The sequence below is a fragment of the Lates calcarifer genome, linkage group LG1, assembly GCF_001640805.2.
Source record: "Lates calcarifer isolate ASB-BC8 linkage group LG1, TLL_Latcal_v3, whole genome shotgun sequence".
In the NCBI taxonomy this organism is placed as follows: Eukaryota; Metazoa; Chordata; class Actinopteri; family Centropomidae; genus Lates; species Lates calcarifer.
Window position 1 is genome coordinate 2,860,712 of NC_066833.1, and position 23,005 is coordinate 2,883,716.

Sequence of the window (23,005 nt, forward strand, 5' to 3'; positions counted from 1 at the left end):
CTGTCTGTCTGTTCATGGTCCTTACAGAGTTCATCCAAAAGTGGCTTTTGAATCAAAATATTAGGTTATAAATGTCATGCAAATGTGGATCATTTATGCTGTAAAAGCTGCAAATAGTGCACCAAATGGCAGCCATATAACAGAGCCAAACTGTGTTGTTTGTCTGGCTTATTCAGAAAAATGTGCAGTTTTATTGTCTGATGCCCTTTTCTAAAGCAGTTCTTCGTTGCTGGAGTCTGCCTTATGCTGTGTGTCACAACCTATTCTGTAGAAGAGCTGTGCTCTCCAAGCATTCACTTTGGATTCTGCCATTGAGGGAGGAGAACGCAGAGCACAGAGGGGAGGGAGGGACCAGATAAATGAGGAGGGCGGGAGGGAGATGGGTAGGAGGGAAAGGGGGCAATGAGTTCAGTCAGCTCTGTGTGTGTGTGGGTGTGTGTGGGGCGCACAGTGAGCTCAGTGCTCTGCTGTTTCATACAGGAGAAGGGCTTCATGCTGACATGCAGTTGCCATTGTTGTCATAGCTACACAGTGAGTGAGTTCAGTTGGAAACTCGTGTTTGTTTTTATGTTTTAATATGCTCGTGTCTCTGTAGAATAGTTTTTTTAAACATTGTTAAGAGAGGAGTGGAAAATGCATTGCTAACATGACAGCGGTCTCTCAGCATTTAACCTCTTGCAGATGATACACTACACTTGTGAAGTCAGCCCTGTGGTCATCCGTCAGATAAACTTTGCAGACACTGGATAGTTTATTCCAACAAATTAAGGACAAATTCATTTGCTAAAGTTTTCACAGTTTTCCTTCCAAGAAATCATTGCGTCATATAAGCTACAATTTTAATTAGGCTATGACAAACATTGTTAACTGTTTAACAAACTGTAAGAGGTGAAATCATTTGTTGACTTGATTTCTGCAGACCATAATGACAGCTGTCACCCACACATTTAGTCACATGTAGCTGATAAAACCAAACTCTTGGCTCTTGTCTGGTTAATATGCTCTCTGTCTGATGGTGACTGTACTATTTATGATAGTTTTATTGAAAAACCAACGACACCACTCTAATGTTTGGAGAAAAAACAGTACAGTGACAATCACTTACATCACTTAGACATGTAGTTAGTATCTAGCATGTTAGCTGTAGTGTGTAAATGAAAGACAGCTTGTCATTAAGGAACAGGATGTCCAATCCTCATGTTAAACTTTTAAGCACATCATAGTATTGTTAAAAGCTTAACATCTTAAAAGCTCTAAATCAAGACCTCAGGGATTTGGGGCTGTGAAGTTATTGTCCATTCATTCTGGGACGCTAGCATTAGCTCAAGTAGTGAAAGTGCAGTGTCAGTCATGGATCTGTATCCTGCTGATACTGACCTTATCAAGCTGATCAGGTCATCGATCATGGAGCATCTGATGCATATTAGATATGCAGTTTCTTTGTCAATGTCATTCTAAAATGCTGCATTGCTGCTATCAGTTACAGTTTTCCAATTACATTGATTGAGTCATGGCTGGTTGATGTCTCAGTTTTTAGCATCACAACCATCCTCAGACTCATGATACCTGACAAAAGGAATAATGATAGATCGATATAGTTTTTTCAGAGCTGATACCAATACTGATTATTACTAGTCAAGGAGGCCGATAACCGATATTTGGAGCTGATATTCATTTGCAGTAAAAGTGAAAATATTGGTGTCAAAACTTTGAATAATACAAACTCCAACACTTTGTTTAAATGCCTTTAAACATATGTTTATTAAACAGCTTTTCAGATTTGTAACATGTTAAAGGTTTTTTTTTTTATCTTAGACAATAGACATCTTTTTTTAAAAATTTTAACAAAAAGTGCAGGGAGCTCCCAGGCTCAGCAGCAGGTCTTAGAAAGTTAAATGAAATTTTAAATAAATAAATAAACAGCTTCCTGACGTTTTATAAAGTACATAAAACAAAGTTAAATAAAATTTGCACAGAAATGTGAGTCTCAAATCAATTAGTAGTCCCAGTTGAGCAGCACCAGACTGTGGCGCAAAAAGCAGAGTTGTTCAGTGTGTGAGCACTGAGCATGCACAGCTTTCACTGCTGATTGGCTGTTACCTGTGCCGTGGCTCTGTGTGTAACCAATCAGATGGTGCTGTGGGCAGGACAATGCTGGAGACAGTAGTGACTGCAGACAAGAGAGGCACGGCTGCATCAGAGCCAAAATAACCCAGTTTTAAATTCATCTGTTATCGGCCGTCAGATTAAAAAAACGTCCGATGCCGATATGCGTCAAAATGCCAAATATCTGCGCTCTATCCCTAACAAGGAATTCCAATGAGTTCTCAGTGGGAAGTATACAGATAAAAAAAGACAACACTGGTGTCAGATCAGTGCTTTTTATCAGCATAGGGAAAGGAAAAGAAGGTACGTTACACTTCATGGATCCATCTGAACTTCTACGGCTGTTATAGCTACCTGAAATAAACACAGAATGCCTCTGACTACGTACTGTATGAATGCAACAATAGGCCAGATTCACAGTTTTCATTTTGCATTTCACCAGCTACATGCAAATGTAGGTTGACTTCACTCTAGCCCAGAGGATGGTGGTGATGCACCTGAAGCTGTGTGTTCAGTTTCAGGTTTATAGTCATTTCCACACATACACTTGACATACAGTACTCATGAAATGTCATCAGCAGCAACAACTTTGAATCAAACAAGATCAGTTTTGGCAGAACAATCTTGAAGTCACCAGATATGATGAAAAACCCATCTGGTCTGCTGTTCATTGGAAAGTCCATAACACTCACTCAGCGGATCTGTAGAAGATCCTGGTGGCTGTAGCGGAGTTTCATTGCATTAAAAGTCTTTTTTCCCCAGCTGAAAATATGTGAAACAACATGCTGAAATATTTGGTCTGTGATAGGCTGCTGTGTTTACATGCACTGCCATAGCAAGCAAAAAAAGAAAGCTTTGGATTGAATCTATCACAAACTTTCTCCTGCAGTTTTTTCAAAAATGGGATTTCAATCCATCTCTAATGCTTTATGGTCACAGTCATTCCATAGTTATCACCATATTATCAATGTTGAGTGTTCACGCATATGATAATTTTTGAGACAGTCAATATTGCCCAGCTCTGGCAAATGTTTGTGAAACCACCACTGACTCCAGCTGATTACAGGTCAGCTAATCTGGCAGTGGTGGAATGAGATGAAGGAGTGACATTACTGCAACAAGATGCATTATTTGTATTGATATTTGTATTAAACATACTGTTATTGTGTTTTTTTCCAGGGCAATCAAGGCGTTCCAGGAGGTGCTTTACATCGACCCCAGCTTCTCAAGAGCTAAAGAGATTCACCTGAGGCTGGGACTCATGTTTAAAGTCAACACAGACTACGAGTCGAGCTTAAAGGTAAATCTAAATGGCTGGAAAAACTCTCAGATTGTGTGATTGAATACAAGTTTTGGGAGTCACAATGTTTATTGTGGTTCAGGTCATGGTCAGGTCAAGCAGGACCTGATACTAAGTTTTATTAATTATCAACCTTGCACATGGGCACAGTTCATATAAAATGGATTTGACTTGCAGCAACATATCTTGTACCTTTCAAACATGGAATTCTTGATTCCACTTAGAACATTTACTGTAGAGTAACAGTAACATGCAGTAACTGGCAACAGAGACATGATTGTACAATTAAAATAATGTACATAATTTTGAAATAATCAAACTTTTTTTTTTTTTAAATAGTTAATCAATAGTCAATTTAGTTAGTCAATCTCAAACTTTTGATGGCTCCAGCTTCATAAATGTGAAGATTTCATTGTTTTCTTTGTCACTCATGATATTAAAACGGAATATGTTTGGGTTTTGGACTGTTGGTCTGACAGCAGACAGTTGGTAAGACGTTTGAAGATGTCATCATGGGATGTACGGAATTACATCAGACATTTGTGATGCGTTTTTGAGATTTTACAGATGAAATGATTCATTGATTAAATGAGAAAACATTTGTCTGATTAATCAGTATTGATAATAATCATTAGTTGCAGCCCTAATGCCAGTGAATGACAACAACATGAACAGAGCAGAATCATTTTCCATTCATGCTGCTCCGTATTGTGAAGCTGATGTGTGGTCATAGAAGCCCTCTTCCTCCCTGCCTAAATACGCTTTAGTTCTCAGATTAACAAAGGCTGGTGGATCATCTGTCCCAGCTGTCTGAGCTAAACTCTGTCCACTGTCTCCTGACACCTGTGAGCGGTCCAGACAGTAACGAAGGGCTCTCTGACTGGATCCTATGGATCTATTGTTCTGAGAGTCCCTGTTCTCCTCAGGAACAGACTGCTATCTGATCCTGGGCTTTGTCCTACTCCAGACGTTCGGTCACAGGGATTTGTATTATGCATTTTAATGCATTAGCATATGATAGAGCCTTGCAGAGAATTGTTTTACATCTGAACCTACAGGCTTGGTTGTACTTACAGGCTTATTTCTTTACTTAGTTTATCATTATTATTAGTATAATACCATATCAATGGTTGAGTCAGCTCCTCTGACAGTTTTAACAGGCAAGCTGAATATTATAAGTCCCACAAAGGTGGCATTTATTACATTTACCAAGATAGCTTCTGTGCTTTTGTGATTACATTCAAGACTGTGTACAGTCAAGGAGATGATGTCCTGTTTATACATGAGTGTGTGTTGATGCTTGAGCTGGTACAGTATTGAGCTAAATAGGCTGCACGTGCTGCACGTCCTCACTCTGTCTTGGATGCGCCCCTCCCTCATGGTTCATTGCCAGCAACACACACCCACACACACACACACACATACATACACACACACCACATGCACATGACTGCCCCAGTTATCTACAGGGAGGGGTGGCTGCACATTTAGCCGAGCACAGATTGAATAAAGGTAGGGGACAGAGAGAGAAAGGAAATAGAGAGGAAAAACAGGAAATTGTTAGAAAATACAGCAGAGGATGAGGAAGGGAACACAGAGACAGATTATTATGAAGGATGCATGCTTCCTCTTCATTCATCCTCTTTTCCCTCAGACCACATTGGATAGAGGAAGAGATTGAGAAGCCATTTCTGAGAATACACTGTAACCTAATTAGGAGGCAGCCACCGCATTTAACTGCATCCAACTTATATTCTTTACCCGCGGTACTGTACATAGACACTCATAGACACCAAGTTAATTCCATTAGTGGCTGCTAATTTAGCCAGTGAGAGGAGGGGAAATGAGATTGCAAGAGTGGATTCATGCACTATGTTGGTAAGGTGATGAGTTGGCTGTCTGTGTAGCCATAGAGAGGAGCTTTGAGCTGAGAAAGGAGGTGAGATTGGGGGGGGGCTGACAGGGAGAGGAGGTGTGTGTCTGCCTGTTCCAGCTTTGAGGTATTGTGTGTCATCTCTCTGCACTCTCCACTGCAGCCGTCTGCTGAATAGTAATCAGTGACACCAGGATAGAAAAGGGGGAAGGAGGGGGAGAGAGACAGAGAAAGAAGGAGAGCAGAGAGAGAGAGAGAGAGAGTGAGAGAGCGAGAGAGTGAGGAAGGCGAGACATGGGGAGGGAGGTGGAATGCCAAGCTGACAATCCTGCTGCATTATCTGCCTGGTGGTAGAGCAAGTGTGAAAGAGAAGGAAGGGAAGGATAGAGGAGACTGAGGGAGAGATCTACAGGAGGATGCAGTGGGGTTCCAGGAGGAGTGTGATCTGCCAGCGATCTAGGTAACACTTCTGTGTGTGTGTGTGTGTGTGTGTGTGTGTGTGTGTGTGTGTGTGTGTGTGTGTGTGTGTGTGTGTGAGTGAGAGAGAGTCCTTTCTCTGACATGAAGACATCTGGCCATGATGAGTGTGTCTGATGTTCTGTGGCTCACAGCTCTGCTTAAAAAGGGAGTTTATCCAAAAAAGGGTCCTGTGTGTTTGCACACGTGTGTGTGTGAGTGTGAGAGAGAAGCTCCATCGGCCTTGGGTGAAGCATGCAAGGAAAGCTCCCGCTGGATAGCTCTTGATTTTTATCTGTCTGACATTGACTGTGTGCATGTGTAGCTGCTGCTGCAAGGCTACAGACTCCTTCTTTAAGTGTGTGAATGTATATTTTGCCTCAGATAATTGGTATTTGCCTTTAAGGTTATAGCCTTTCTTTTTTCAGTGGAGTACGGCAGCTCCAGCTGCACAGTCTGTTCCATAACTGTGTGCTAGATTCTTGTTGGCAGTTCCTGGTTTCAGGAGGTTCTCAAGAGCTGTGAGCTGTTTCTACTGACCCAATTAAGAAACACTAGCGGCTCCTTTTTAAATGTGTAAATGTGTGTGACTGTTGGGTCATGGTGCCGCTCAGTCACTGCAATGGAACCTGTCACCTTGAAGCCACCTATGGGTGCCTGAGTACTCCCTTTGCAGGTTTACAGGATCAGAAACCTTGCTGGAATTTGATCTTTTTCACTCAGCTCAGGCACTTTTCATGTGCTGATATGTGATATGCACCACAGTACACATCACTTTATTAAAGCATAAGGTCAAAAATAATGGCTTCCTACATATGAGGGCAGTGATGGAGCTGTATGTGAGCTAAGGGGGGTCAGGAGAAAGCCAAAGGAGAAGCCCCAGACAACTGTCTTTGTAGCTGTGTGATGTACTCATGGGCTAATCTGTTCAATGACCCTGGATGGAGATATTGGTTTGTAGTGTGCCACGCCTTGGCAGCCAGGCTAAGCCTGCAGACATCTGCTTTACTCAGCAACCCTGTCTTTAGTTCACATGATGGGATAGGCTGCTGTTATAAATGCTGGATATCAGTGTTTCATTTTGAGAGCTTTGTCTTCTGGTTGGACATGAGGAAGGCGGGAAGGTTGGCACAAGTTGAGTGATAAGAAGAGTAAGAATATCTGTGGTTCAGCCCCTGCAGCTATCAGTGTCCTCTCATGTTACAGTCACCAGGGTTCATTCATTGCTCATTGTTGATCTGTCTGGGGTTTCTTAGTGAAGCACATTGGCTGGAGAAGAATTTCTGCCTTGTTTTTTTCCCTACCATTATGTAGGATTTAGTAATAATATAATAATTTCACTTTCACAGATCACTTTTTATATTAATAAAATGAAAATGCAGACCCTTGATTATCCTTTTGTGTGTGTGTGTTTGTGTAGTTCTGTTGTTAATAAAGTGCTTCTTTTTTTTCTCTCTGCAGCATTTTCAGCTGGCTTTGATCGACTCTAATCTCTGCACTTTGTCCAAAGCTGAAAGTAAGTGATATTGCCATAATTACCAGAGGGCCACATGTGAGAAACAGCCACATGCTGCTGTGTAATGCAATATTAGATTTGATGCACCAGCTTGTCAGTGGCAGAAAGCACATATTGAAAGGGCACAGGAATATTTCTACAGAGCAATTTTTCCTCTCTGCTGCCATTTCCCTGCTGACTGCCCAAGACTGGGGTTGCCTAGGAAACAGCACAAGGAGAGAGAGAGAGAGAGAGAGAGAGAGAGAGAGAGAGAAAGCTGGAAGTGCTTGCAAGCACATTGCTAATACACACTGTGATTTCAGATTATATGTACACACTGGGGAAACTGTCCCACTCCCCCTCCCATCTGTGCTCCATACTGTTTGCAATCTGTACACACAGAGGTCCACGGGATGAATCTGTACCATCACTGATTATTTTTGACAACTAAACCCTAATTTTTCTTTCCTCTCCTTTTTCCCCCACAGTTCAGTTTCACATTGCTCATTTGTATGAGATCCAGGTAAGCAGTAATCTCTTACAATTTCTGTCCCAGTATTTAGACCAGTTCAGTGTTAAACCAACAGTTGAGTAGACAGTTTTAAAATAAGTTGAACTGTTTTAATAATGCAGCACTGTTACCATTTTCTGTTGAAGTCTGTGCCAGGTTGTTTCTTCTCTCTGAGTCTGATGAGGGTTCACACATTATAATTACCTTTTTTTTGGGCTACTAATGCTTGTGAGCAAAAGGGTGCACTTCTGTTAGTTCTTGTAAAAATGTTAATTACACACATAGGAAGAGTAGTCCCATTCTAAGCCTGGGTTGAATGTGTTGTTGATCAAATGAAAAGCCTGTGTATAAATGCAGTATACATATGTGACAGTGACGTTCTGTCACTAAGTTGTTGCTGATGGTTGACTAATAGAAGCTGACAGTTCCAGCAGACGTCTCAATCAATCCACATTGTCAGCTGCGTTTGGATTTTTATGTCATAGCTTTGTTAGCAGGCCTATACGGCTCACCACTGCCAAGTATTTTCAGTTGTGGCTACACATAAGGCATGAAATTCCAGTCAGTTTTATTTATATAGTGTAAGATCATCACAGAAAGCCACTAGCTTATTTGCTCTGGCATGCCTCAGATGTTAAAGTGCTTGTGTTATGTTACTACTTCTGCCTGCTGGTTGAGACTATTGACTCTGTTGTTCACAGAATGGGCATCAGCAGTGTTATGGTAGCTAATGTTAGCTTAAGCAACATTAAGTAACCATCAGTGACTTGTAACAGGGAGAAAGAAGCCTCTGTCATTCCCACTCTGCTCCCTGAACACTTCTTGTTGCTTTATGTTACTTTGGTGGGCAGGTACAATCTCCCTCTAACTGAGTGATAGTCAGCACCGGCTTAAACTACTGGAATCAGGCCCAGCAAGTTCCAGAGTAATGCTGAACTGTAGATCAGTTGTTGTAGTTGTTATCATTTGTTATTTTTGGTTAAAGTGGCTGCAAAAGTTACATGTTGTCACTTTAAAGGCAGTTATAAGGTGAAGAACTGTACTTAATGTCAGATAACAACAGAAACAATACTGGAAAGTGTGACATCCAGTAAAATTCAGTCAGCTGCTACAGAGTTTCACTTAAAACTGTAGTCTGAACCATAAAACACTGTGCTGCTAGAGTTTCAGCTCTTTACTTCAGTCTTTACTTGTGAATCTTCAGCTGAGTCAACTTGTTTGGATTAATCATGGGAGTCAAACAGCTATTCAGATATTCTGTGTGTGTGTTTGTTGTCTGGCTCTGGTCTATCTGGATGACAATCATTAGTCCAGGCAGGAAGGAACCACTAAGAGCCTCTCTCATTTATTTGCCCCAAGTGTCAGTGTTTAACCTGAGGTGTCTTTATTGTGTGCAGACAGGAAGAGTCCAGGACTGTGTGTGTGTGTGCGTGCGTGCGTGCGTGCGTGCGCGTGTGCACGTACGCCCACATGCCCAAACACACTTATGGACATTTGGAGCTTTAGGGTCTGTAAAGATGGGGGTGGGTTTCTTTTAAGAAGACACGAGCTGATAACAGCACATTCATTCTGTGCACACACACATAAACACACACACATGCATGCACCATGCACGCACCTCTACGTACTAGTTCAGACTCAAGGTCGCCAAGTTAAAACAAACAGTGGGCTCACCTCAGACCAAGCAGCTCAGGTTTCCCCAAAATACAAAGTGTGCACTGCAGTGGACACACACATACACCTAAGTGCAGACACACTTAAAGCTACCAGACATGTTGAGTCTGGCCTGTCCTCTTGCACACACTGACCCTCCCCCGTGTATGCGTATGTGTGTGTGTGTCTGGCTGGTCATTACGAGAGTGAGGAGGTCTTTAGACTCTTTGTGTCTGTCCACATAGAACCATAAAACACACTGACCATCCTGTCTGGCTTAAACAACCTCTCCGTCTCTCTCCGTGTCTCTTTGTTTTCCTCCTCATTCTGCCTGTAGAAGAAATACAGAGCGGCAAAAGAAGCGTATGAAAGTCTGTTGCAGACGGAAAATCTTCCTGCGCAGGTGAAGGCGACCACTCTGCAACAACTTGGTGAGTGTCTCCTACTTTCATCCAAGTGATCACAATGCTTCAGCACTGTGTGGGACTCTATGATTTATGCAGTTTTTTTGGGAGGGGGGTTCATTTTGCTTGGTGATATTCATTCCCATAACCAGTTTTCTGCCTACTTTTCTACCTGGTTGTCTGTTATTCCCTTCCCCCACACAGGGTGTATGCAGGCACGTGCACACAAATGCAGAATGATGCTGTGTGGGTGTATTTCTGAGGATTCAATTTAATGTAGACTCTGGTCACACTGGAGTGATTGGGGAGAAATCCAGGGTTTGAATTTCAGTTTAACACACAAGGTGATGACGTTTTACCGTGATGTTTTAAGAAAAAACATCTGCATTACGTGACAGATGTTGTAGTATATAACGTGGACACTAAGAATTTGATTGTGCTGACAATGTGGCTCAGAGGCAGCACCAAGTCACCAGTTGGCTACAAAGCTAGATAGGTAGATGACCATGTTTTCAGGTCATGTAGAAAGGTGTTTCCAGATGCAGCTTGCGACACAAGAAGACAGCGATAACAGTGATGCAAGTGACACCACATAACGTGCTAAAACGAGCTGAGAAATGTTGAGGTTAATGTAAATGTGGTGTGATATGTTGTCATGACAACTCAGACTGACCAATTTGAACTTGCATTTATAGAAATTCTACGTTTGTGTATTCATTCTATGATACTTACAGGCTGAAATTTCTCAATTAGTTGAAAACAAAATCTGATTGGCCTACACTAACCTCATTATAGTGGCTAAAAAATATATCACTGAACATTAAGCTCAGTAGAAGTTAGTGTATTTTAAATTTGGGTTTTAGGACATGCCCTAAGACTATGGGAGGCAGCAATGAAAAACATGTTTATTTTCATATTTCTTGAGATGCACTGCTGCTTTATGTAAAATACTATGAGATGCCTTGGTTTGACAGCTGACGTCAGAATGTGATTATATGACACCAACTGCAACAGTACCAATCAAGTCCATTTTATTAGGAGAAGAGTAAAGTGCACTTTAGCAGCCAAGAGTCTAGGATTCAGTATTTTCATGGCATACAGATGGAACAGCATATGACTGAAGTTTTATTGTGCCAAATTGTGAGGGGTGATTGATGGTCTTTGTGTTAAACGAACATTTGATTTACCTTCTGGTATCTGCTTTGGAACAGGAAAAAAGAGACTGTGTAGCTCTGAGGTTAAAATCAACCTGCATTTGGTAGATTTTCAGATGATCATTTGTGGATTGTGTAGAGAGCCTTGAAATGTGTGTTTTGCTAAAGCAAAGATTCATCCAGATTAACAGGTTTTCAGACAATTTCCTGTGCAAATGCGGAGAGATTTCCATTTTCTTCCTCTCCACGGAGTAGACAGCCACCCCCACCCGCTCACCCAGTTGTAAAAGCCATTCCCAGTCTGGCCTGCTGGGGTTGTCATGGTGACCTGTGGAGCTTGCCACAGGTGTACAGGAGAAGAAGTGGGGAGGTCTGTGATTGCTTGCAACTGTCTTCCTGAGAGATTGTTTATTTGTTGCAAATTGCCCTATCACTGCTTGGTGTGTGCTTAGATGTGTGTGTGTCTTTGCACTTGTGGAGGTGGTTGGAGAGGAGGGAGGAGTTGTTTGCAATGGCTGGTTCATATAAGACCCTCTGAAGTGTCTGTGTGTGTGAATAATACCCCCTCCCCCCTCTTTGTCTGCCTCTTTTCTCCCTTCCTCTTTGGTTGGAGAGCTTTGGGAGGACAAGCCATTTGTTTTGTTTATGAGTCTGGTCCATTTGCACATCAGACAGTGGTCTCATCTTTTTTGTGTCCCTTGGATTCAGGTACTTGACTCTACCTGTTTCATGTGACTCAGCCCCACACTGCTCTAATTCTGCTGTTGCACTGAATAACTACCTTATGAGCAAGAGCAAAGCCAACTGTTTTTTTAGAGATGTTTGAGCTGAATTTGAAGACTCACCCCTGATCCTTTTGCTCTCCTCAGGCTGGATGCATCACACGGTGGAGCAGCTCGGCGATAAAGGCACCAAGGACAGCTATGCCATCCAGTGTCTGCAGAAGTCTTTAGAAGCAGACCCAAACTCTGGCCAGTCCTGGTACTTTCTCGGCAGGTAAGACAAACAAGGGCGTGAGTGTCTGTGTATTTTACAGGGCTAGACTCCAGTCAGTTGGAGCCAGGGAGGTTTTGTGAGTCCTGATTAGACTGTTTGTTTAACCTAGAAGCCATCTGCTACAGTGATACAATAATAATCTTGGCTACATGAGGTTTTTGTTGCTCACATAAAGTTGATAGTGATTAATGCTCCATAGGCCCAGTGGAGGCACGTGATGCACACCAAATTCTCTTGTTCCTGTGCTGTTGTTTGGGTTTCTCCTGGGAGCAAATAGGCAGCTGAATGCACACAGGTGTTAGAGCGGATAGGCATACAACCCCCCCCTCGAGTTCCATGCTGTCCCTTAAGGTGTTAGCTAGGCTTGGCTACATCCTGAGCAGCAAAAAAAGTGTCTGTGTGGAACGGGTTAGTGGTGTTGTGTTATAACCAGAGATTACGCTAGACTTCTTTTTGATGGTCAATATGTCTGTAAATTTTCACTACTGTATAGAACAAACAGCATTTAAACAACAATAAAGGACAACATTATGATCCAACAAATGTATTGTAAATGTAATGTAAGTAGTCATCGTGACTGAACTCCTTGAGGGATGTTTGCTTTGTCATGTCAGAGTTGTGCTAAATGTTAATAAAAAAACAGTAATTTTACAGAGCGGAACACTGGAGCTGCTGTAAAACCTCTGTTCAGTTAGTTAGTCCGTCTGTTAACTTACTATGGTACTTTTACTTATGTAAAGTCTCTGAATAGTTATTGCACAACTGGACAGTCACACAACAACACAGACATACTGACAGATTGAGGTAGTGGTACTCCAGCAGCTCCTGTGCTCTGCTCGGTAAAATTACTGTTTTTGTCAATGGAGTCTGGTATTAATTGCCAGGTGCGCTGCACTGATTTCAAAGATTTTTGTCCCCATCAGTCATTTACATGGGAAAATAAGGCCCAGGTTTATCCTCTCAGTTGTCAACATATTTTATACATCACACAACAGATTATTTATTTGGCATATTTTCCACCGGACATTTTGGCTGGTGATGCTTTCATCTACTGGAAAACAACGCATGATACCAGCCAAAAGCCGTCACATGCTGGCCGACAAACTCTGGTTATGACCCCCTTACAATAAGCACTCTGCATTTGAGCCTGGGCATGCTGTTGTATGACAGTTGCTCATTATGCTGTTTGATGTGGCCTGACATGTGGCATCGCAAGTCATTGGGTTTGGTGTAAAAGAGGTTGTAGATGTTGGTGAATGCAAGGCCATCAGCCTGATGGATGAATGACATTGTTAGCAAACGTAGGAATTAATCTCAGCACAACAAATGTTTATTTTCTCTGCATTTTTACTGAAGAGCTGACATTTTACTGATGTTGTCACTCATATCTCTGCCCTGTCTTTGTTTCCTCCTAGGTGCTACTCGAGTATTGGGAAGGTGCAGGATGCCTTCATCTCTTACCGTCAGTCCATTGATAAGTCGGAGGCCAGTGCTGACACCTGGTGCTCCATAGGGTAAGAACACAACTTGTTGTATATTGTTAAACTGAGAGGTGTAATAAAGGTCATGTGCAGAGAGAGGCTAACATCCTTGTGTTTCTGAGGGAGGGAGAAATAGCTGGTGTATAATAGCTCGTCTGTTCAAGGGTGTTAGTGCTCCTGACCTCATAGAGCTATAGCAGCTGCAGTGCGACAGAGGACATACGGAGAGCAGTAGGAGGGTGACGATGTATCTATAGATAGATGTATGAAGGGTGGGTCATGTCCTCTGGGAGTCACTGAGAGTTGGGATGGCTCAGAAAGATAAGGATCCTGGAGGATAGCAAGAGAATCATCCCCCCCTCTTTGCCTCTGCTCCAGGGTGCTCTACCAGCAGCAGAACCAGCCTATGGATGCACTGCAGGCCTACATCTGTGCTGTTCAACTGGACCACAGCCACGCCGCTGCCTGGATGGACCTGGGCACCCTCTACGAATCCTGCGGCCAGCCGCATGACGCTATCAAGTGCTACATCAATGCTACACGCAGCAGGGCCTGCCTCAACACTGCTGCACTCACACAACGCATCAAACTGCTGCAGGTAGGGCTGGCATTAGACGAGTAATACCCCTCAGCCAACCCTGTTTGTTAGATGTTGTGGAGTATTTTGGCGTGTGTATATTGAAGTGCTGTGTTTATTGCCAAAGCAATCGGCTTTTTAAATGCAGATTGTGCTTTTGTCATTTTGATTTCTGACCACTGAGATATGAATAATAATTCATATTGATGTGTTTAAACACATTTTCTCACTTGTAATCGTAAAGCATACCTTCATTGCATTGAACATTTCTGTTATATTCTGTATACAGTTACCTGAAACACCACCTTAGTTTTGTAGTGCCTTTCCTGTTAAACCAAAGTTCAGCACTAAATTACACTAATTGTGTCTTACACAATTTCTCCTAGGCTCAGTTGTGTAATCTACAGCCAGGTAGTCTGCAGAATAAGAGTAAAATGCTTCCTAGTATTGAGGAGGCGTGGAGCCTACCCATTCCTGCTGAGCTCACGTCCAGGCAGGGGGCCTTGAACACTGCACAGGCACAGCAGGTGAGATCCAGCTTATACAAGAGACTCCAGCCTTTTGGAAAAAAAAAGAAAAATAAATTTATGAGGACTGTTAAAGCTGAGGCCTCACTCTGATACTATCAGATGTTTTATCCACATCAGACAGTACTGATGTTTCCAGAATTGGACTTTTGGACTGAAACAAAAAAGGATATAGTCTGAGGGAATCGGAGCGAGGCCTATATTGCAATAATCTAATTACTAGAGTGTAGTTGACCTTCATATTGTCACTGTGTGTGACATGACAAGTGTTAAGATTATGAAACAATGCTCCAAGGAACTCATTATGTCCCACAACTCTTATCCTTAATGCAGAGATACATAAATCTTGTAGAGTCATTACAACGTACTCGACAAGGCTGAAAATGCATGCAAGTTTTCATGTTAAAAATTGTTAAAATGCTGTAAATGGCTTTTATCTGTCAAATCTTTTGAAAATTAGAAAAGGTCTGAAGGCTGCCCCTACCTCCATCAACACATCACCTTTACATTATACCTATTTTCCTTGTCTAATCTGTTTTGGTGTAGTTTTGTTATTATAATCCTCAACAGTGACATCATCCACTTTTGGCTACAAATAACATCATCTCCATCATTAGCACCTGTTTCATTTGTGCTATCACCAAACACAGGAAAAACAGGTTTTAGGTCACTTTTTTCCCACTTGCTCCAATGTTGAAATTTCAGGTGTGATTGATGTGTGTGTAGATGTTACCTGGACACATTGATTCAACAACCAGTCAGAGTTTTGGGATAGTGTCAGCAACAGTGAAAATTGAATACAGGGTCTGCATGTCTAACAAACCTTCCATTAATGCAACTAATGTTGCATTATCTTAATCACAGCATGAATACTCTGATTATAACCTTAATCAACCTCTGTCAATTAGATTAAGGTGAGGACAAACCACATTTTAATCAGAGTATTGTTACACATGCAATATTTAAATGCTCAAATTGTTGTGCATGTAAATGTAGTACCAAGTGTATCTTTCATTGTTATTGTGCAGAAAAGTTGAGATCTATGGCTGTTTTCTCTTTTTAAAACATTACATTAGGGCTCATTTACTGTTTGTGTAGTTCACCTGAAGAAGAAGGTTTGCTAACGATTAGTTTAGCCCAGTGTGTCATCACAAACTGTGTCTCTGTGCTGGATTTCTAGGCCTGCAAGGGGGAGGGAGGCCAGTCCGCTAGTAATCACACAGACCCACAGGCCAGTCCTGCTAAGAGGAAACGCACTGCCAGTCCAGCTAAGGTACTGCTAAGAACATTAACATTAATTCTCTGCTGGATAATATGAAAATATGAGCGACAGAACAGACTTTCCTTTTCTTTCTGTCTCACTTACAGAGTGTTGCAGACTCATGGGCAAACAGCACCAATCAACAGCAGATCCCCAGCTGGTACTTAACACCACAGAAGCTTCAGGTGGGAAAATGTCTCACATCCATATCGCTCAGTGCAGTTCTGACCCTGGGCTTATGGCTTTTTCTATAACCTAGCAAAGGCGTCAACATATGTAGCTTCTGTATCTGTACTGTAGCTTGCTGTCATTCTCCTCTGTAATGCGTCTAAATACATTTTAATATTGTGAGAGTTTTCTTTAGCTCATATTAGAGATAATGGATCAGTTCATGGTCTTCTTTCTGATGTCAAGAGCCCAGTTTGATAGTAAAAATACTTGAAGTGTGGAGACCTGGTGAATTAAGTAAAGGCACATATTTTCATTAAATATTTAATCTCTACATGTCAGGTTTATGTATTAATGAAAATGTTTTTGAGCTGAAACCATTTATGAAAGAACTGAAACATGAGATCATGTATCTGTTTCTCACTTCTCTAGATGAGAAAAAGTGTCCCCCTGCGCAAAAGCGTTTTTCAAAAGCATTTTTTACCTATTTAACAACACTGTTGTAAAATGTGCAGCTCCTGGATCACTTGCGGACCAACCGAGCAAACCTCAAGCCCCCACAGGTGCAGATGCTGGAGCAGCTGGAGAACCAGTTCTCTCTCATGCAGCAACATCAGCAGCAGGTACAGTTCTACTGAGTTTTGTTATGTGCTGACATCCAGACACAGTGACTTGTTGATATATTGTTACTGTTTGGGTTGAATCTCTCTGCTTCTCTGTGTCAGATGAGGCAGGCAGTAGCGGGTGGCCAGCCGCGGCCCAGCCTCCCCAATGGTCCTTTGGCTGAGCCCTCTCACCACCTTGCAGGCCTCTCCCGCAGCTCCCCCCTCAATCACACAGCCACTCAACCCCCGTGTGTCACCCAGCCCACAGCCAATGGATCCTGTTCTTCGAGTCCTTCAGCGGGGCCACTGGGACACCTGGACAAAAATCACACCCTGGGACTGGGAGGTGGCGGCACGAGCAACGGAAACGTGCCTTACCCGCAGCAGAACTCTCTACCTCACAACTGCACAGCCGCCAGTCACCCCAGCACCAGCAGCACTACCAGTAGTCCCAGTCACGCAGACGAGACATGGAGGAGCCAACAACGCAACACTACCACTCAGGTACCCGCTGGTTTCTTCGATGTTTTCTAGTTTTGTATTATGGTGATGTATCTGCCTTATTCAATGTTTTAAATGATTTATTTTTGGCTGTTTTTGGCTTGTTCTGTATAATTAAATGTGTCTTCTCTGTCCAGGGGCTTCACAAAGGTCCAGGTTCACATTCGGCGGGTCCCAATGGAGAACCCCCTTTCTCTTCCTCCTCCTCCCCTCAGACCTCGTTCTCTTCCTCTGGCATTCTGAATCAGGTTGGACATTCCTCTGGGCCCTGCACTGCCTCCTCCTCAGCCTCTTCCTTATCCCCCACCTCTCCCCAGACCACACCCAACCACTTGTCCTCAGCCTCCCCACTCTGCTACTACCTCAGGGGTCCACACCAAAGACACCACGCCTTCAGGGGGCAGCAACGGCAGCAGTGGTGCAGTTACCACTTTGCCATCAGGTCCAGAGGCTGCCGTCAGGCATTCCGCAGGGACGCCCCTTAGTCCCAGCACCACCCCCGCGCAGGGATTGACTAATCACGTCCAGCCGCGGGTGATGGACAGCTCTGCTAGCCTGTCTCAGCCTGGCTCTCCTGCCCCCGGCGTGCTCAGTTCAGACAATCCTCAGCTCTCAGCCTTGCTAAAGGGAAAAGCCAATGCTACCAGTAATGATGATAACAATAACTACAGTAACCACGGAGGGCCTTCCTCAGAGAAAATCAACAACGTCCACCCGGGTCTCCACGGTGCCGTCAAGCCAACATCGGAGCACTCTGTGGCATCCTCGCCGGTTTCAGCCACTGCTACGCCCTCTCCACGCTCAGCAGACCTTCACGCCACCAACAGCCTCTCCTGCCTTAACAGCCCGTCCAACACCAACAGCCAGGGGCCCACGGTCAATGGAAAGGGGCTGGAGGACTCCCAGAGCCCAATGAAGGTAGAGCCTTCAGGAGGCGCTCATAAACACAATGCCCCTGCTGGTCTGGCACCCTGGTCCTCGTTTTCCATCTACCCCAGCTCCAGTGAAGTCCTCAAAGCATGCAGGTAAGAAGCCTGAACCGCACCTATTATTCCAAGTCAAGCTATGACCTGCAATATTATGAAAAATGTGTGTGTTTGTGAGGAAGAGAGACACTGTGCAAGAATGAAGACGTGATGTGCTGAATCCTTTGATAGGAGAACAGTTTCTGCTGCTTTTCTGTCTTTTAAGTCATTTATTTTGATAATTAATGTTCTGTTGGAGCCACTAGTTGCTATGGTTGTGTGGTTGCTGTAATCTCCCAATCAGGAGCTGCGTTATTGAGCCTACGGGACACTGAGTGTTTGTGGTAGCAGACCTATTCGATTGTGAAATCGTGTAGAAGTGAGTGATGTGTTGATTCTTTGGAGCATCTGGGAAATGTCATGACATTTTGACCCCGTGCTGTGTGCTGCTTGTATTCATCATCATCATCATCATCATCATGTTTGGATACAAGCTGCCACTTTGTGTCTTTGAGGCTGAACTGTATAAATACTTTTCACTGTACCTGAGACAAAAATTAGATGAGTGTATTGGGCTGTTTTTTTATTGACCACTGCAAATGTGAATCCACAACTAAAGAAGATAATTTGGGTGGTGTGACTGTATGCTTATCAGTGGGGGTAAGCATTTTGGAATAATACGTGAACATGTCCCAAGTTGGAACAAAACAAAGTCTTTACATTCTAACTACATAGCATGAATGTAGCATTAGGCACATATTGATTTGCACAAGTTAAAGTGCTGTCTCCTGCACTGTCATTGGTCAGAACCACTAACCCTACTCATTAGCAGGGTTCATAATCCAGTGGTGTCATGCAGTTTTGTAGATGCACTTATGCTTCAGACATTGGGTGTCTGGTTTAGAGGGAAACAGCCAAAATATAAAACTGGTCTTCTTCTCTCCCTCCTGGAATACTCGTACAGTAAGTAAGTAAGTGCAGTAAGGTATCAGCAGGTCTTGAAGAGCACTGGTTTCAGGTTCCTCAAAGGGGAAGGTCTTAAAAGATATTAAGGAGTATTAAATGTCCTTGTCGAAGGTCTTGGTCAAACCCCTGATATTATGTACAGTTTGCATGTGATGGATCTAAAATGTTTGGGTTATTTTTTATTTGGTTAATCCATCCATTCATTCATCCATGTTCTGCTGCTTCTCCAGATCCAAGTTGTGATCCATTATTTATGATTAATGTGATTAGAAACTGTTGTCAGAAAGTGTTGACAAAAGTGTGATATAAATTCATGCACTTGGTAAATAATTCTAGGCCTCATCATTTATCTTTCATACATCAGTCAGTATGACAGTGAAACAGGTATTAGATTACATTCTGTATGGCCTTAATAAGTCTCAAGTTTAACTTGGTGAACTTGCAGAGACCCTGCACAAAGGAGTGTAAGTGGAGCAGGTATTGTGTAGCAATACTGATTGATGTAAAAAAGCTTTGATTAGCTCTAAACATCCCCGTTACTCAGCTCACTTCACTGCTACAGCTCAGTAAAATGTTTTTGATTGGGAAAGGCTAACCTCTGTCTCAAAGGGCTCCTCCAAGTTCATCGACGTCCTGATTGGATCATCTAAAATATTATCCCAAATGTCCAAAGTTTGAGCACCAGCGTAGCTGATTTTAAGTGTTAGGTGTGTTTAAGCACAGTGAAATGAGGTAACATAATGTAGTGCTGTGTGGAAGGGGTAAGGTTAACATGGGGAAGAATGCACACGGTTGTTTTTTCTTGCAGATGCTGGTTTTTGTAAAGACGTTTGCTCTGCATAGTGCTGCACATGTATAGTTGTTGATTGTCAGTGACAGCCTGCTTTTACCTGAGCTCATCTGACCTGACTGATCTCTCTCCCCTACGTCCTGGCTGCAGGAATCTGGGGAAGAACGGCCTGTCAACTAACAGCATCCTCCTGGACAAGTGTCCCCCGCCACGACCCCCTCGCCCGCCCTCTCCTCCACTGCCAAAGGACAAACTCAATCCTCCGACGCCCAGTATTTATGTGCGTACAGCGCGGTACACCATTGAACGAGAAGTATTCACGATGATGTTGTTAGAGCAACAGTATCTAAAGCACCAAAATACAAACACTCTTAGTCTGCTCCTCCTAAATGTGTTGGTTCTCTCTGGAGCCAGTCCACGTCCCCTGACCTCTCCTCTCTCTCCTCTCTGACATACAGCTAGAAAACAAGAGGGATGCCTTCTTCCCTCCCCTCCATCAGTTCTGCACCAACCCCACCAACCCTGTCACCGTCATCAGAGGACTGGCTGGAGCCCTCAAACTAGGTAGGAGGCTGAAAAACATGCACTCCACTTTGCTGAAGTGCACCACAGTGAACTCTTCTTCTGGTAACTAGAGTTTTACCTGACACAGTGGCAGGAGCTGTGTACATGGGCCGCTGGATGTTTCTGTCCTCTCCAGTCTCACGTGGCTCTGTGGGTGTGTCTCTCTAATCATGGGAGTGTGTGTTCTGTGAATGGATTTGACATGTATGACAACAGCACCACCTGCAAGTGGAAAATGTTACTGCATGTGTTTGCTGTGGGGAAAACCAGTTGGCTCTGCCAAGAATCTACAAACATCTGCTCTTCTATTACAATGACCCACTGCCCTTTTATGTAAGAGTCTAATCTGAGAGATTGTTCACTGCTTATTTATTAAGACGTCACATTATGTTATATTACTGCTCTTTTTAACCTTACTCTAATACTGACTGTTGATGGAACTGTTCCACCCTGTTCTCCTTTCATTAGAATCATGGTTCAATGAAAACATTTTTTAAGATACTGTTACATCTGAAACTAAAATAAAAGGATTAATTTTTTTGTGTGTGTGCGCTTTGGGGGGGGGGTTAAGTTTTAACTCGTATATTTTCCACTAATTGACCTTGTCCCCGGCTCATCTCTCCCTCTCACTCCATCATACATGCTCAGACTTGGGCCTGTTCTCTACTAAGACGTTGGTGGAGGCCAACCCAGACCATCTGGTGGAGGTGCGGACCCAGTTAGCTCAGCCCACCGATGAGAACTGGGACCCCAGTGGCAGCAGGAAGATGTGGCGCTGCGAGAGCAGCCGCTCTCACACCACCATCATCAAATACGCTCAGTACCAGGCCTCGTCGTTCCAGGAGTCTCTGCGGGTCAGTGGGAGATGGATACACACACTATAGACACTGAGTAACTGGAGATGAATCTGTGTGTCTTGTCAGTTTCTTGCTCATGAATTAAAACGAAAATACTTGGCCATAAATATTATATATTATGAAGCCATGCAGCAATGAAAACAACCTAAAATAACATAGTGCTCTGAGCTGTTATCAGCCATGTTTTTTAAAGGTAAGATTTGCCTGTGAATTTTGTGACAGGAGGAGAATGAGAAGAAGAAGGAGATGGAAGCAGAAGCCAGTTCCTCAGACAGGTAACTTTTCTCTGCTGTGATGCGTCTTCAGATTTCTGTTCTCAGAGTGCAGGTTTTTTTTCAGTCACTAACTACATCACACTCTGATGCTTTGTTAGTGCGATGCGGCGACGGAAAGGTCCTTTCAAACACATCAAGTTTGGCACCAACATTGACCTCTCTGATGAGAAGAAGTGAGTGAAGTGTTGAATATATTAGATACACTGGATCTGGTTGCATGAACCATCACACATCTTCTTAAATGACGCCGTTTTTGATCTGAACTAACCTGTAACCTTTTCCTTTAACAGGTGGAAACAGCAGCTTCAGGAGCTGGCTAAGCTGCCAGCTTTTGCCAGGGTGGTATCAGCTGGTAACCTGCTCAGCCATGTGGGACACACCATCCTGGGCATGAACACTGTGCAGCTCTACATGAAGGTGCCAGGGAGCAGGACACCAGGTACACTGAGATGAACAAACACTACTGTTGACTGTGTTGTCATTTTCATACTCTGTTAGTAATCACACTCTTGTCTTTTGTAGGTCATCAAGAGAACAACAATTTCTGCTCAGTCAACATCAACATAGGTCCTGGGGACTGTGAGTGGTTTGCTGTGCCTGAGCCGTACTGGGGCGTCATCAACGACTTCTGTGAAAAGTACGTCACCAGATATGGTCACTTGAAAGTCTCTCAGTTAATCCCCGGAGTTGGTGCTGATAGCTGTGCTTGTTTTTTTTCTTTTACCTTCTTTTCATAGGAACAACATCAACTTCCTGATGGGGTCGTGGTGGCCCAACCTGGAGGACCTGTATGAGACCAACGTGCCTGTTTATCGCTTCATCCAGCGTCCTGGAGACTTGGTGTGGCTCAACACAGGCACTATTCACTGGGTTCAGGCCATCGGCTGGTGCAACAACATTGCATGGAATGTCGGACCACTCACAGGTGAGAAAAGGAGATGCTAATTACGGTGCTGCTTGCACCTCTTGCTCCACACTGTCTGCCTCCAGGTTCAGACAGGTACCGCTGTATGAATCTGAAGAAGAGAAACCTCATCTGGATAAACACTGATACACCAATAAAATGAAGAGTTTCTCTGTTTTCATCCTCAGCCCATCAGTACAAGCTGGCAGTGGAGCGTTACGAGTGGAACAAACTGCAGAGTGTCAAATCCATCGTTCCCATGATCCACCTCTCCTGGAACATGGCCAGGAACATCAAAGTGTCAGACCACAGGCTCTTTGAGATGATCAAGTGAGATTCTCAGAAATAACAAAACCTCATTTCTAATGTGACCTAATATGTGTTTTTTTTGTGAAACTCACCAATGCATGTTTGTTTCTGTGTGTCAGGTATTGTTTGTTACGGACTCTGAAGCAGTGTCAGATGCAGCGGGAACTGCTGTTGGCTGCTGGGAAGGAACTGGTGTGGCACGGGAGGACCCAGAACGAGCCGGCACATTACTGCAGCATCTGTGAGGTAAAGACAGGTGCACTAAACCAACACCTACACCCTCTCTGCTGCATTTGTGTTGTGTGTG

The 23,005-nt window shown here is 43.4% G+C and overlaps 1 protein-coding gene across 1 annotated transcript in view; it reads left to right on the forward strand.

Annotated features, from left to right (window-relative positions):
- kdm6a (lysine (K)-specific demethylase 6A) overlaps nucleotides 1–23,005 on the forward strand; it is a 34,222-nt gene that overhangs the window by 9,853 nt on the left and 1,364 nt on the right. The window contains 24 exon segments of the mRNA XM_018697309.2: nucleotides 3,286–3,406; nucleotides 7,197–7,251; nucleotides 7,719–7,753; nucleotides 9,732–9,825; nucleotides 11,822–11,948; nucleotides 13,364–13,462; nucleotides 13,808–14,027; nucleotides 14,393–14,533; nucleotides 15,714–15,806; nucleotides 15,902–15,979; nucleotides 16,478–16,585; nucleotides 16,688–17,071; nucleotides 17,206–17,402; nucleotides 17,404–18,093; nucleotides 19,940–20,069; nucleotides 20,248–20,353; nucleotides 21,002–21,207; nucleotides 21,433–21,485; nucleotides 21,584–21,658; nucleotides 21,776–21,924; nucleotides 22,008–22,122; nucleotides 22,223–22,410; nucleotides 22,578–22,719; nucleotides 22,818–22,944. Of these exon segments, the coding sequence (XP_018552825.2) occupies nucleotides 3,286–3,406; nucleotides 7,197–7,251; nucleotides 7,719–7,753; nucleotides 9,732–9,825; nucleotides 11,822–11,948; nucleotides 13,364–13,462; nucleotides 13,808–14,027; nucleotides 14,393–14,533; nucleotides 15,714–15,806; nucleotides 15,902–15,979; nucleotides 16,478–16,585; nucleotides 16,688–17,071; nucleotides 17,206–17,402; nucleotides 17,404–18,093; nucleotides 19,940–20,069; nucleotides 20,248–20,353; nucleotides 21,002–21,207; nucleotides 21,433–21,485; nucleotides 21,584–21,658; nucleotides 21,776–21,924; nucleotides 22,008–22,122; nucleotides 22,223–22,410; nucleotides 22,578–22,719; nucleotides 22,818–22,944 (3,733 nt within the window).